At 38.1% G+C, this 13,152-nt stretch overlaps 1 protein-coding gene across 1 annotated transcript in view; it reads right to left on the reverse strand.

The window, feature by feature from the left end:
- Window positions 1–407: 407 nt before the first annotated feature.
- Window positions 408–13,152, reverse strand: part of LOC128692019 (protein KRI1 homolog) — a gene marked incomplete at its 3' end in the record, with an annotated part of 54,789 nt that continues 42,044 nt past the window's right edge. The window contains 3 exon segments of the mRNA XM_070085044.1: window positions 408–645; window positions 1,564–1,692; window positions 10,745–10,899. Of these exon segments, the coding sequence (XP_069941145.1) occupies window positions 408–645; window positions 1,564–1,692; window positions 10,745–10,899 (522 nt within the window).

Raw genomic sequence — 13,152 nt, forward strand, 5'->3', positions numbered from 1 at the left:
CAGTGCCAGAAACATTTAAATTTAAAAGTAATGCTTTTTATGTTATTTACTTTCCACTGTGTAATTTTAACTTATACACACATTCTGGAACAAAACCATGATAAATAAGGAATTACTGAATATTCAAATGGGAGCTGGCAGAGAGCAGGGTGCAAAATAAAAATAAAAATAAAGATGTACTCAAAGATACTCTATCAGGATGTGCTATATGTTTGATAGCAATCCTCACCTAGCAAAGCAGGATGCCGATCTATGAGATGACCATAGACAAGTTTGGTATATCAATAAGTCAGCACTTGTGGGATACTGGATTGCAAGTAAGAAAGCTAGAATATAGGTGAGAAAAGACATAAAATGAGAGTAATAAATAGTTTCAGAAATCATATATACAGTTCATGCAAGCTCACCCCAAGATCAATATCCATGTTTCCTGATACTTCTTTAATTTTTTCTATCTTAGCTTCAATTTCTTTATATTTCAAAGCCTTCAACTTTTCAATCGCTATTCGCCTCATTTCCTTTTCCTCTTTTTTACGCTGTTTGACAGCTTTATGCATGCGTTTTCTTCTCTCATCTTTTGCGCGCAAAGATTTGGGAATTACTCGAGGATAGCGCTTCGTAAATTCTTGATCTGGTTCTTCGTACCTAAGTGAAAACAAAAGGCATTTGAAATATTATCATAAATAAGATTATGCTATAGTTCATTGCAATGTTAATGTCTTACCTACTTGTTGGAGTGTATACGCCATTTGCAACAGTGATAAAGGAAAGCCATCATAAGCTAAAACCTAGTGCTGACACAATCAAAACAAGTTATATAAAAGGAAGAGTATAGGTTACCCAAGTACGATAAAAGAATGATAGGAAGAAAGTCAAGAAACTTTACAGTTTCTCTCGTCAATTATTTTTCTCTTGTCACATTAATGTCCAAGACCAGACTGATTCCTGTAATCATTAAAAAAAAAGCAACTGATAACTTATATTAATGAATAAACATGAGGCAACTCTCACTGCTGAGGTCCAGGTAATAAACCCTGGACATTACTATAAAAAAAAAACTACTATGCTTCCATTACTGAAAAAAGAAAACCACTTACGCTAAGAACATACAATATAATACTTTATACAGCACTAACAAACACATTAACACTATCAATGTCAAAGTTTGCCTTGGAGTACCTAAATGCATTTGATAGCTCCATGTACAGAACATTACATATTTAACAGCAACAATTATTTCAATCCATTCTGTTGGAGCTCTCACAAGCAGCTTGGATTCCTTTACCAAGGAATCCAAGCCAGCAGCTTTTTAACTGTTCACACCAAATATTCTTAAAATTATGACCATTTCCCATCTTTCATATTTTTGTTCAGCAAGACTACTTTAACCCTTAAACTGTCCAAACATAGATCTACGTTCGCTCAAGTAGCACTCCGAACATAGATCTCTACATTCAGGGAGCTATGTGATTGAACGTAGGTCTACGTTAGGACAGTTTAAGGGTTAACAAACACTGACTAAGCTTACATCATGCTTCAGCTTTTACTTCCATGTTCACTTACCTGAATCGATACAATGATTCAAAACTTTCCATCTTTTCCAGTGTCTTTTCATCGTCTGATAATGGTTCTTCATCAATGATAACTTCATTATATGCACGTTCAATGGTCTCATCATCATCATCAAGGTATCTGTAAGTTAAACACTAGTAGTCAAAAAATATTCACATTAGCTTGTTACTAGCATGTGATTATTGATTTGTAGATACAGGAGCAGTACAAATAAATACCTATTTGAATCTGAATAATTTACAGGCATACAACCAGATCCCTCAACCTGGTAGCCTATTGAACTTGAAGGAGGTGGTAATCTGACAAACCCTGCCCAAATGTTTTTGGCTGCATCCCACTGAATGATGCAGAAAAAAGAAACTTAAGTTGCATGCACTCAGTTTTTTATCTGGCAGCTCCTTCCAAATGTAAACATGCTACTGTAACAAATTTTTCCACAAGTTGTTGATTATTAACCCTTTGGCTGTCGAGGCCGTATATATACGTCTTACAAGGTACCGTGTTTGACGTATATATACTCAAATTCTAGCGGCTTCAAATCAAGCAGGAGAAAGCTGGTAGGCCCACATGTGAGAGAATGGGTCTGTGTGGTCAGTGTGCACCATATAAAAAAAATCCTGGAGCACGCAGTGCATAATGAGAAAAAAAAAACTCCAACCGTTTTTTTTAATTAAAATGCCAACTTCGTGGTCTATTTTCGTATAGTATTTATGGTTGTATTCTCGTTTTCTTGGTCTCATTTGATAGAATGGAAAACATATTATAGAAATAGAGGTGATTTTGATTGATTTTACTATAAAAAGAACCTGGAAATGGAGCTCAATGTAGGGGAAATGTTTGATTTTTTCCAATGTTCAAAAGTAAACAAATGATGTCATTGTCCAATAAATGTCCAACTAGCCATTCTAATATGCAGCCATGAATGGGTTGATGTTATTTATACAATTATTACAGTATTGCAGTAGTCTGTATAATAGTAAGTCTTCTATTTTTTGTTTGAATAAAAATTCGGAATAGAAAGCAAGAGTAATGTCAGAGGGGCCTGGAGACATGACTGATGAACAAAGATGTTATTTTAGAGCCAGGAATGTCTGCACTGTTCATTCTGGACCTTATTTTAAAATTGTCATATTTTTTAATTTTCATGAAATTGGCCAAACTTCAAATTTCTGACCCCATTATTGGGTAGTTGAAATCAATAAATGGGCAGTTTCTTGTACTCAATCGATAGAAAAAATGGAGTTCTAAAGAAATAGCTATGAGTTTGGCCGACTGGAACAACGGAATTAGCCGAAAATTGGGCTCAAAGTGGGAGAAATCGCCTATTTGTAAATATCGCCGAGGTCGCTAAGTTCGCGAGAGCATAATTCCATCAGTTTTCCATCAAATTTAGTTTTTTTGGTGTCATTACAATCGAGAAAAGATTCTTTATCATTTCATAAGAAAAAAACAATTTTTTTTTTAAATTTTGCGACACCAGGAGACACCTCAAGATTGGGGGTTGCGACAGTCAAGGGGTTAAACAGTGGTTCCTGCACACTGTGGTGTTCACCGTACAAGAAACTGGAAAGTTTTTTTTTTTTACATATATGTAGCCGGTTTGTTGAGAGTATAGTGGTACCAACACCCTCATATGGGTGTGAAGCATAGTTGTAAACGCTGCAGTAAGGAGGCGGCTGGAGGCAGTAGAGATGTCGTGTCCAAGGGCAATGTGTGGTGTAAATGTTATGCAGAGAGTTCGTAGTATAGAGATTAGGAGGAGGTGTGGAGTTAGTAAAAGTATTAGTCAGAGGGCTGAAGAGGGGTTGTTGAGGTGGTGTGGTCATTTAGAGAGACTGGATCAAAGTAGAATGACTTGGAGAGCATATAAATCTGTAGGGGAAGGAAGGTGGGGTAGGGGTCGTCCTCGAAAAGGTTGGAAGGAGGGGGTAAAGGAGGCTTTGTGTGCGAGGGGCTTGGACTTCCAGCAAGCATGTGTGAGCGTGTTAGATAGAAGTGAATGGAGATGAATGGTTTTTGGGACCTGACGAGCTGTTGGAATGTGAGCAGGGTAATATTTAGTGAAGGGATTTGGGGAAACGGTTATTTTTATATAGCCGGACTTGAGTACTGGAAATGGGAAGTACAATGCCTGCACTTTAAAGGAGGGGTTTGGGATATTGACAGTTTGGAGGGATATGCTATATAGTATCTTTATACGTGCTTCTCAAGTGTTTTATCTGGGTGCCTCTGCAAAGACAGTGATTATGTACGAGGTGAAAGTGTTTGTTTTATAGGTTTATTGGCGGATGTCTTGGTAGCGGGGGTTCAATGATAAACGTCTTTGGAGGCTTCTTTCTTTATCTGCAAAGTCATGGTGGGTACACAGGCTTGTGTGTTTGTGCCCATGGCCCGGGAGGACCATGCCCACGAGGGAGAGAGGGAGTAGGACTGATGTCTGAGTCTAGGCCGCTGAGTGAGTGAGTGAGTGCGAGTGGGACCAGCGTCCCACTGACCTGGGCAGGCCTAGAGAGGGCAGCACCTGAGTGCCACGAAATATGAACCAAGCTGGCAGACAGCACAGGCTGTCTGTGCAGACAGTACAAGCTGTCTACATGTTGAATGATGATTAAAGTACAGTGGACCCCCGCATAGCGACTTTAATCCGTGCAAGAGGGCTCATTGTTATGCGAAATGATCGGTATGCGAATGAATTTTCCCCATAAGAAATAATGGAAATCAAATTAATCCGTGCAAGACACCCAAAAGTATGAAAAAAAAATTTTTACCACATGAAATATACATTTTTCTACACACAAAGAGAAGGATACATGCACAATAGTAGAGTAGTACATGCACAATATATATTGTGCATGTACTACTCTACTAAATGAAGAATAAATGACACTTACCTTTATTGAAGATGCAGCAATGACTGATGAGACACTGTGTCCTGGGAGTGCCTTTTCCTCCTGAGTACTGTAGGTCCTGTTTGGCATTTTCTTCCAGAACAGGCCTTATCACACTGTGTATGCCACTACGATTCTTAAATCTCTCAAACCAACCTTTGCTGGCTTTAAATTCACCAATATGAGCACTAGTTCCAGGCATTTTTCCCTGTTCACCTGGGTGTTAGTCGACTGGTGTGGGTTGCATCCTGGGAGACAAGATTAAGGACCCCAATGGAAATAAGTTAGACAGTCTTCGATGACACTGACTTTTTTGGGTTATCCTGGGTGGCAAATCCTCTGGGGTTAATTGTTTCTTGGTATTCTCAATAAGCCACACCAACAATGGTGCTACAGCAGCAGCAGCAGCAGCTGACAGTGCTACAGCAGCAGCAGCAGCAGCAGCTGACAGTGCTACAGCAGCAGCAGACGATGCTACAGCAGCAGCAGACGGTACTACAGCAGCAGCTGACGGTGGTACAGCAGCAGCAGCAGCTGACAGTGCTACAGCAGCAGCAGACGATGCTACAGCAGCAGCAGACGGTACTACAGCAGCAGCTGACGGTGGTACAGCAGCAGCAGCAGCTGACAGTGCTATAGCAGCAGCAGACGATGCTACAGCAGCAGCAGACGGTACTACAGCAGCAGCAGACGGTACTACAGCAGCAGCAGCTGACGGTGGTACAGCAGCAGCAGCAGCTGTACCACCAATAGTAGCGATGGTTGATTGGGGTTTATTATACAACCTGGCCAGCTCGGAGACACGCACTCCACTTTCGTACTTATCAATGATCTTTTTCTTCATCTCTATAGTAATTCTCACCCTTATTGCTGTAGGGTTGGCACTAGAAGCTTTCTTGGGGCCCATGGTCACTTATTTTGCAGATAAAAATCACCAAAAACACTGTAATAATACGAAATGTTCCGATTGTATGCTTGGATGTTACCGCGGAGGCTGACTGGTAAACAATGCCACCGGCGGCACATGTGAGGCTGGCTAAGGGGGCACATTGGACGCGTCTCGGACGAAGAGCGGTGAGCGGGTTTTTGAGCGGTATGCGAGGCAAAAATTTTGCGATAAAAGCGAGCGGTATGCGGATTGAACGTTATGTGATGCCGACGGTATGCGGGGGTCCACTGTATTTTCTTTTCGGGGATTTTCTTTGTTTTTTGGGTCACCCTGCCTCAGTGGGAGACAGGCGACTAAGAATAATAATAATGATGATGATGATGATGATGATGATGATGATGATGATGATGATGATGATGACGATGATGACGACGACGATGATGGATATTTATCAGTGTAATACGTGTCTGCAAATGCATCGACATTATTTATACAACTACAATAATGCAGTAGTCTGCGTAACAGTAAATCTTCTATTTTTTGTGTGAATAAAAATTCAAAATGGAAGTGTAATATAGGAGAGGCCTGAGCATGTGACTAACGAACGGAGGAAATGTTGTTTTAGTGCCATGAATGTCTACATTGTTTATTCTGGATCCTATTTTGAAATTGGCAATTTTTCAATCTCATGTAAAATTGGTCAAATTACCAATATCTGATCACTTTATTGGGTAGTTGAAATAGGTAACTGGGCAGTTTCTTGTACTCAATCAATAGAATAGAAGGAATACTAGTGAAATAGCTATGAGATTAGCTGACTGGAACAAAGGAATTGGCCAAAAATAAGGCTCAAAGTGGGAAAAATTGCAATGTGTAAACATCGCCAAGACTGCATAGTGGTCTCAGCAACATTTCCATCAAGTTTCATAATTTTGGTTTAATTATCTTTGGAAAAGAGATTCTCTATCATTTCATAAGAATTGGGGGGGGGGGGGATTCTCCAACCCTGAGAGCAAGTTTCAGATCAGAGGTCCCGACCTGAAATGGTTAAGTGTGATGACATGCTCTGTTCAAACAGATGAACCACAACCAATAAGCAACATAACTATCTACACATACTTGTGCATCAATATGGAAGAGAGCAGGGAATGTTGGTTATGGTAAAATTCTTTTATGTTACTATTACAAATGATAAACTTGTGTAAGAAAAGGTGTAATGGCATCATCATCAAATTCATGAATGACATCGCCTGATATAATACAAACAACATTTGGTCATCTACTGCTCAGTACCTACATAACCATCCTCAAACACTTCTTTATTAATAAGTAATGGAACAAGGAATTTAAAATACAATAAAATTCTTTCTTGCTAACATTATAAATGATAAAATTTGTATAGTGAAATACATGGTATCAGCTGATGAAACTATGAATGGGGTTCACAGAAGAACCAGACGACCCACAGCTATCTACTTTTCAAATAAGTTGCAAAACCATTTCCAAACCATTTCGCCACTGGATGGTGAAACATCTACAATAAAGATACCCAGATGTTGCACGTGTGTCTCAGTTTTCATCTTGTTGATATTGTATACCATTCTTGTACAACTTGTCAGACACTGCAACATCATGGAATCTTGGTTCAAAGGACATCTACATGACCTTCTTCATGGCTACTACAACTTACCCATCCTTTTGGGTATGACCTACTTCCACTGGGAATCCCGCCTACCAGTGACTATGCCCTCATCTGCTACTCATCCCAATCCACCTGGCGTTATTATATAACCACCAGTCTCCTTGCCTCTGCTCCAGAATCTTCACGACAATGGTGCTCTTCACACCAACTCCAAGGCTGAGGGACTGACTACCCCATCTTTTGTATATAGTTCTACTGTCTTCAAATTATGTCCTTGAATTTGCATTGATAAAGCCACTGGATGGTGAAACGTCTACAATAAAGAAGCCTAGATGTTGCACAAGTGTCTCAGTTTTCATCTTGTTGGTACTGTATACCATTCTTGTACAAATTTTATGCAAAACTTGCGGAATTATGCCCTTGCAAAGTTAATAGTCTCAGCGATATTTACGCACTGGCAATTTTACCCACTTTATGCTCTATTTTTGGCCAATTCCGTTGTTCCATTAAACCAATCTCACAGCTATTTTGCTTGTATTCCTCCTAGTCTATCAAATGAGTACAAGAAACCTACTATTTACCTATTTCAACTACCCAATAAAGTGACCAGAAATTGGTAATTTGGCCAATTTCACATAAAATTAAACAATAGTCAATTTAAAAGAGTCCAGAATAAACAATGTAGACATTCCTGGCACTAAATAAACATTTACTTTTATGCAGACTATTGCATTGTAATTCTATAAATAATGTCAGTACATTCCTAAATGTGTATTAGACTGGCCAGTTGAACTTGTATTGGACAAGTGACATCATTTGTTTACTCTGGAATATCGGCAAAAACCGAGCATTTCTGCTACTTTTAGCTTAATTTTAAGCTACTTTTAAAATCATCTCTATTTCTATAATATATCTTCCATTCTATCAAATGAGACCAAGAAACCAAGAATTCAACCATAAAAACCATATGAAAATACACTGCAAAGTCCCTGTTTTAAAACAAAAACACCATACCAGTTTTTTTCTCATTATGCACTGCATGCTGCAGGATTTTTTTTTATATGGTGCACACTTACCACACAGACCCATTCTCTCGTATCAGGGTCCAAATTTACTGCTCACATCTTATCTGAGTGAGCTGAGCTCATGGCATCACACTACAGGACCAATACTGGCTTAACCCCTTCACTGTTGCAACCCCAAATCCTGAGGTGTCTCCTGGTGTCACAAAATTTCCGAGAAAAAAAAATTATTTTTTCTTATGAAATGATAGAAAATCTTTTCCCGATTGTAATGACACCAAAAGAACGAAATTTGATGGAAAACTGACGGAATTACGCTCTTGCGAAGTTAGCGGCCTCGGCGATATTTACGAATTGGCGATTTCACCCAGTTTGAGTCCTATTTTCAGCTAATTCCATTGTTCCAGTCGACCAAACTCATAGCTATTTCTTTAGAACTCCATTTTTTCTATCGACTGAGTACAAGAAACTGTCCATTTACTGATTTCAACTACCCAATAACGTGGTCAGAGATTTCCAATTTGGCCAATTTCACGAAAATTAAAAAATATGACAATTTCATAACAGGGTCCAGAACGAACAATGCAGACATTCCTGGCTCTAAAATAACATTTTCTTTCTTCATCAGTCATGTCTCCAGGCCCCTCTGATATTACTCTTGCTTTCTATTTTGAATTTTTATTCAAACAAAAAAATAGAAGTTACTGTTATGCAGACTACTGCAATATTGTAATAATTGTATAAATAATGTCAACCGATTCATGACTGCATATCAGAATGACTACTTGGACATTTATTGGAAAATGACATCATTTCTTTACTTTTGAACATTGGCAAAAATCAAACATTTCCCCTACTTTGAGATCCATTTCAAGATTCTTTTCATAGCAAAACCAGTCAAAATCACCTCTATTTCTATAATATGTTTCCCATTCCCATTCCCATTTCCCAAAACGAGAATACAACCATAAATACTATACGAAAATAGGCCACAAAGTTGGCATTTTAATTACAAAAAACGGTCGTAAAAAGTAAAAGATATTTATGTAACCTTTGTAGCCACCTACAATTACATTATATTTTTTTTCATAATTCTGATCTAAAAAAATTTGTCTCGCATTTTTGGGGTGTCTGAGGAATTTAACCCTATTTTTCCCACATGTTTCTCAGTTAACTGTACACTATTTTCTTATCAGATGCCCTTTAAGGACTGTAACTATCATCTAATTAACAGTTTACTGCAATTTTATTATGTCATTTCATTGAACTAACTGTGCCCTTTGATGTCTACAAAGCACTGTGTTAAATCCTTCCATTATACTTCAACATTTCTCTAAATTACAGCATTATATTGCTTTAACCCTTTGAGGGTCGACAGGCCCTCTCCGAAACTCGTTCTCAGGGTCGGCCAAATTTAAAAAAAAAAAAAAAATTATTTTCTCTTATGAAAAGATAGAGAATCTTTTCCCGATCATAAAGACACCAAAAGTTTGAAATTTGATAGAAAACTTATGGAATTATGCTCTCGCAAAGTTAGCGGTCTCGGCGATGTTGACGCATCGGCGATTTTGCCCACTTTGAGCCCCATTTTCGGCCAATTTCACTGTACTAGTCGACAAAAAACATGAATATTCCGCTAGAACTCCATTTTTTCTATCGAATGGGTGCAAGAAACCACTCATTTATGAAATACAACTATCCAGTACAGTGGTCAGAATTTAGCAATTTTGCCAATTTCACACAAATTTCAAAAGATGCCAATTTCCGAATAGGGTCCAGAATAAACAAGAAAGACATTCCTGGCACTAAAATGACATTTTCTCTAGTCATTAGTCATGTCTCAAGGCCCCTCTTATATTCTTTTGCTTTCCAGTTTGAATTTTTATTTTCACAAAAAATATGATTTACTGTTATGCAGACTACTGCATTAGTGTAAAAAATGGTATAAATATTATTGGTGCACTTGTGAAAGAATATTAGACTCACCAGTTGACGTGTATTGCACGCTTGGCACGATTTGTTTACTTTTGAAGTTTGGTAAAAATCGAACATTTCTGCTACTTTGAGCTCAATTTCAAGGCACCTTTCTTTGTAAAACCAGTCAAAATCATCTCAATTTCTGTAATATGTCTTCCATTCTATAAAATGAGACCAAGAAAACTAGAATACAACAATAAATACCATACGAAAATACACTGCAAAGTCGCTGATTTATTAAAAAAAAATGGTCAAAGTTTTTTTTTCTCATTATGCACTGTGTGCTGCAGGATTTTTTTTAGACTGTGCACACTGACCACATAGACCCATTCTTTCATATGAAGGCCTACCAGCTTTCTCCCACTAGATTTGAGGCCGCTAGAATTTATGAGTACTAGTACGTCAAAAACCCCTACGCGTAAGACGTACTAGTACGACGAAAACCCTCAAAGGGTTAATCTTCCTCTCCTACATTCCAACTTGTCTTGGTTATATTTTTCAGCCTCATCCCACAAACAATAGTTGTTGCATACCAGTACAAAATAACTTTTTCAATATTGGACTATCATTTTTCCTAAGTGGGAACAAAATATTTACATTGAATATTTCCTCCTTGATTTCAAACAGTAACCTCAAATTAAGAATGCATCCTTCCTTGACTCATGTTACTTATTTAATATATTGTATATTGTTAGGAAAGTTCACATCAGCATTTAACTAATTTAAAATTATTAAAAGACACAAAATCACATACCTTTTATTGACAAAAAAATCAGCAAGCCACTTATCATCCTTTGACAAATTGGGATTATTCCATGCATTTCTTACACCTTCAAGTAAGTCCTTATCCCTATCACTGCTTATTTTAGAACTTTCTCCCTTAACAAAAGCAACAGCATCATCAACAGCCTGTTGAAAAACAATATAGGTTAAAAATTTCTAAGAAAAACATTAAAGCTGAAAATTTTGAAACAAAATATATCAATATAAAAAGTTAGAGAGCAAACACTCTTGGTACAGTACATAAGCCCTGTGAATACCTCATACGATGTCAAGATAATTTACCCATTCAGGTAAATTTTGCTATCTAATAAAAAAAAATTCTTACAAAAAAATATTTCAACAAGAAATTGAAAATTGGTAATCATACTGTACAGTATATAGTTTAAAAAAACAAAAATGATATTTCTGTATCAGGGCCTGATGGTCCACTAACCAGCACACATTCATGTTTCCAGCTGCCTCTCTAGGCACCACTTAACACACACAACACTCATTATTAATCTCCAATTAACAAGTAACACAAAACAGCATGAGGTAGCAGTGGTTTCCCATGGGCCATCAAACTCCTGCATAAAAAAAAGTTCATCATTCTTAAAACTACATATTCTGCAGTAAGATTCTGACTGCCCACTATGGTCTGTAACAACAGCAAACAAATATTGAGGAAGCAGCTATAAAATGATGTCAGGAATCATATCACATAAAAACACTGGAAGAGGAAAGGTAGTTTTGTTTAAACTGCTAAACAACTCTTCAGATCGAGTGAAGACAGTCACTGCACAGCAGGAAGACCCCTCCGACTCCTTTTTATTACATTTTCACCCTGATGATGCAAAAAGGAAGAGGAAAAAACAAGAAAACACTGCATTGAATACATGTATACAAAAAATAGAATGTTACACAGTGCTTCCTGCAAGGGATCAAGGATACACCTGACATCACTATAGCCATTCAAGAAAAGTCACTTGGTTTGAGCTCCACATAAATTTGCCCAGACTTGCTCTGTTATTCATAGTAATAATCTTCAAGCTTCAGGTAAGTATCCCCTTGATCCTCAATAAGCTGGGCTGTAGAATATGACTCAGATTGGGTGCAGGTGCAGTAGCTTGGAACCTAACCGCTATATAAGCAGGGTCCTCCTGTAGCTGGACTCTGAAAGGAAGAGGTAAGGCTATTGCAGTTTGGAGGGGCATGATGGTGATCGAGCGAGCGAGTGATAGTGAAAATGTTTCTTCTTTTTCATGTCACCCTACCTTGGCGGGAAACTGCCTATGTTGAGAAAAAAAAAATGGAAGAGTTCATCCATCTTCCATTTTTTTAACACAGGCCATTTCCCACCAAGATAGGTGACCTGAAAAAGAAAAAAACATTTTCACTATCACTCACTCAAGCTTTGTCATGCCTGAAGCATGCCAACACTACACCTCAGATACCCCTCCAAATTGCAATATCCTTACCCCTTCCCTTCAGAGTGCAGGCACTGTACTTCCCACCCACAGGACTCAAGTCCAGCTACAGGAGGGTACTGCTTATATGATGGGTTAGGTTCCAGGCTACCACAGTAATGTGAATCACTTTGAAATGCATATAAATGCCTGATAATATGTTTACACTATCACTTAAGAGTAACTCTGGTCAGATCACTGACAGTGATAAGGATATGTGTGAAATTTTCAATACCTACTTCCACTCAGTTTTTACCCAGGAAAATACTAGCGAAATTCCAGAAATAATAGATTATGTAGAACAGGATGATGTTAAACTATGCACGATTGCGGTAACTAGTGACATGGTCCTCAGACAAATTGAGAAATTAAAACCTAACAAATCCCCAGGCCCTGATGAACTGTTTGCAAGGGTGCTAAAGGAATGTAAAGAGGAACTTAGCATACCTTTGGCAAATCTTTTCAACATATCACTACAAACTGGCTTCGAACTATAGACCAATAAGCCTTACCTCCACAGTGGGAAAATTTATGGAATCAATAATTGCCGAAGCAATTCGTAGCCATTTTGATAGGCATAAATTGATTAATGAACCTCAACACAGTTTTACAAAGGGGCATTCCTGTCTTACGAATTTACTAACTTTTTTCACTAAGGTGTTTGAGGAGGTAGATCATGGTAATGAATATGATATTGTGTATATGGACTTCAGTAAGGCTTTCGATAGAGTTCCACATCAGAGGCTATTGAGGATACTTAAGGCACACGGAATAGGAGGAGAAATTTTTTCCTGGGTAGAGGCATGGCTGACAAATAGGCAGCAGAGAGTTTGTGTAAATGGGGAGAAATCAGAATGAGGTACGTCACAAGCGGTGTTCCACAGGGGTCAGTGTTGGGCCCGTTGCTGTTCACAATTTACATAAACAACATGAG

The sequence above is a fragment of the Cherax quadricarinatus genome, chromosome 15, assembly GCF_038502225.1.
Source record: "Cherax quadricarinatus isolate ZL_2023a chromosome 15, ASM3850222v1, whole genome shotgun sequence".
Lineage (NCBI taxonomy): Eukaryota > Metazoa > Arthropoda > Malacostraca > Decapoda > Parastacidae > Cherax > Cherax quadricarinatus.